The sequence below is a fragment of the Temnothorax curvispinosus genome, unplaced genomic scaffold, assembly GCF_003070985.1.
Source record: "Temnothorax curvispinosus isolate PA1 unplaced genomic scaffold, ASM307098v1 QBEX01011455.1, whole genome shotgun sequence".
NCBI classification, from domain to species: Eukaryota; Metazoa; Arthropoda; class Insecta; order Hymenoptera; family Formicidae; genus Temnothorax; species Temnothorax curvispinosus.
The window spans coordinates 1-2,571 of record NW_020221235.1 but is presented as its reverse complement, the minus strand read 5'-3'; the positions used below and the strand labels follow the sequence as shown (position 1 = coordinate 2,571).

The 2,571-nt window shown below is 42.2% G+C and overlaps 1 protein-coding gene across 1 annotated transcript; it reads left to right on the top strand.

The window, feature by feature from the left end:
* The first annotated feature begins 1,696 nt into the window (after window positions 1–1,696).
* Window positions 1,697–2,180, top strand: LOC112461496 (protein kinase C-like). The gene is made up of 2 exons (XM_025026753.1): window positions 1,697–1,778; window positions 1,843–2,180. Exons 1-2 carry the CDS (start codon window positions 1,763–1,765, stop codon window positions 2,178–2,180), a joined length of 354 nt encoding a protein of 117 aa, XP_024882521.1. The 5' UTR covers window positions 1,697–1,762.
* Window positions 2,181–2,571: the final 391 nt, after the last annotated feature.

Here is a 2,571-nt window from a genome sequence, read left to right as displayed (position 1 = left end):
ATTTAGCAGTAAATACGAAAAGGAGTTACTTTTATAAGACAACGAAACTATTTTCATGCCGCGTACGAATAGTTGAGTGACTTGAGAATTATTGTAAATACCGTAACGCACGTGTAATAATCTAACAAAATTTAGCAAATATTTAGCAGTAAATACGAAAAGGAGTTACTTTTATAAGACAACAAAAGTATTTTCATGCCGCGTACGAATAGTTGAGTGACTTGAGAATTATTGTAAATGCCGTAACGCACGTGTAATAATCTAACATAACTTGCAACGATGCAATTGGAATGAGTCTGTGTGAGACACAACGCGCGGAAACTAAAACTAATCAGTTGAATAATGTGTACAGCAATGCATACGTTACGTTAATAAATCGAATAATTCGCAGAGATAAGCTTAATATGATGATGCAAAGCATGTGTAATGCCCTCACCGGTTGGTCATTCTTATTCCTACGGAAGAATGCAATGCGACCCGGCGCCGGCGTAACGGGCGATACGACGACGCACTCGAGGATATCGCAACGCAAAAACAATTAATTAAAACCGAATATCCCGAAAATGATACTGTACAAGGAAGCGCCTCGAGTTGAACGCACAGCGCGGAATCGAGAGAATCATATTTAACGCGTGCAACACGGTTGTGTAAGCCGACACTCGGTCTCCTAATCCGACGAGCTGTAATATTAAAAGCGTCTGTCGTACGACACGAGTTATCCGACGACGAATGTCGGATGGGCTTGAACGAGCCCGCGGTGCACGCTTGGTACACGCTTATCCGAACGTTCGAGGACTGAAAATAGAACGGAGTACTTAGCGTTGATGAACGCAGCTCGATCGTCGATGGCGACGACAGCGAGGAATGTAGAGGAATCCTCGTGATGGTTCACGTAAATACGTCCTTCGCAGGAAGCGCGCGTGTAATGCGTCCTCTTGGGAAGGCAGGGATGCTTTTTCACTCTCTCCGTTTGTTACGCACTGCTATCACACGCACGCACCATTCAATCCGGTCGTGATCCGGTCGCGGGCACGAGGCGGGTGCCTCGTAAGCAATAGCACCAAATAGCACAACGCCACCGTTTGTTTACAATTACGTTCCGAGTAGATTATCATTTATTAGATTCGGATTCACCACTCGCGCAAATATACGCTTTACAAAACGATCTCGCTGGGCCGCACTTTATCGCGATTCGTCACTGTAACATCGCTGTAGTATTAAAATCTCACAAGTCACAAGTGAACAATGAATTCGGGGAACTAACGCAACGTGCTTTCAGTACCGTGGACCTTGACCGAATGAAGCAGATTAGCAGATCGCTCAGCTGCTCGTCTCGCATCGTCGCGTTGCAAGCGCGGACCGGTATAAACAATCGACGATCGGCAGCGACGGCAGCGCGCCCCTCGCCGCGGTCGCCGCGTCGCTGTTGATATAAGTCGATATCTTCGAGAGCGCGCTAATTTTCGAACAATTAATTCTAAAAAAGGAATTTTATTAATTAGAAACCTGAAAGTGTATAAATTCTTTAAAACTAATTTTTGACTTTTTATAATTATATTCCACGACCTTTTTCCGGAAGAAAAATTAGGTGTATTTTGTACACCGGAATTTGTAGAAAAATGTGAAATTTTTATTATACACAATAATGTTCAATTAAAGCTAAGAGATCTTAGTCACTATCTTAGTCACTAAGGCTAATTGACAATAAAAACTGTTGCAGGTCGAACTAGAACCTGCGGGAAGGTTACGACTGAAAATAGCCATGTGGAATGCACCAAGTAAGGAAAAATCTCAATATTCGATAAGCATACATGATTCAACAACATGATTTAATATTTTTAGTGCGGCAACCAAGTTTCTATGGAGAATATAGCGGCGGAGAACACAGCCGTGCTAAAGGCAAGAAGGACCGGCATGAGTTTAAGGAGAAAAAACAGCCCTTGAACCGTCGGAGAGCGATGCGACGAAGGATTCACCAAATCAATGGACACAAATTCATGGCCACCTTTCTGAGACAACCGACGTTTTGTTCGCACTGTCGTGACTTTATTTGGTACGTATGCCAGTGCAAAAACATATCGCTTCTCATCGCTTATAAGATCCTACGTACAAAATACTCTTTGATAGCCGCGAGTGCGTGCTATCTCGAGATTATACTTGGAAAACGGGAGCATGCCTGAACTGATGTATATTTCACCCGCGATTACATTTACAAATACGTCTGTCAAAATTTAGTTATAATAATGCACATCGAATTATCGATTGAAAATTTGCAAAATGCAGGATTTGCATGCATTGGGTATTTGGTTGGTACTTTCCTCGTTATCTATACATTAGTAATGCCAAGAGGAGATAATTCATTGGCTATAGTGTGTAATTAACAATGGTTTGCGTTGAAGACTGAATTTATTACGTATATGGTTATTTTAACTCGGAAACTCGGGTGCGGAGTTAGAAAAAGCAGGCTTTTGGTATTGCTATACAACCAGGGTATATTCCAAACGCTATTTGAGATAAATTTCCCTGTTTTAAACGGGTTGCATGCTTGGATTTTACAAGAGCACGTGCTTT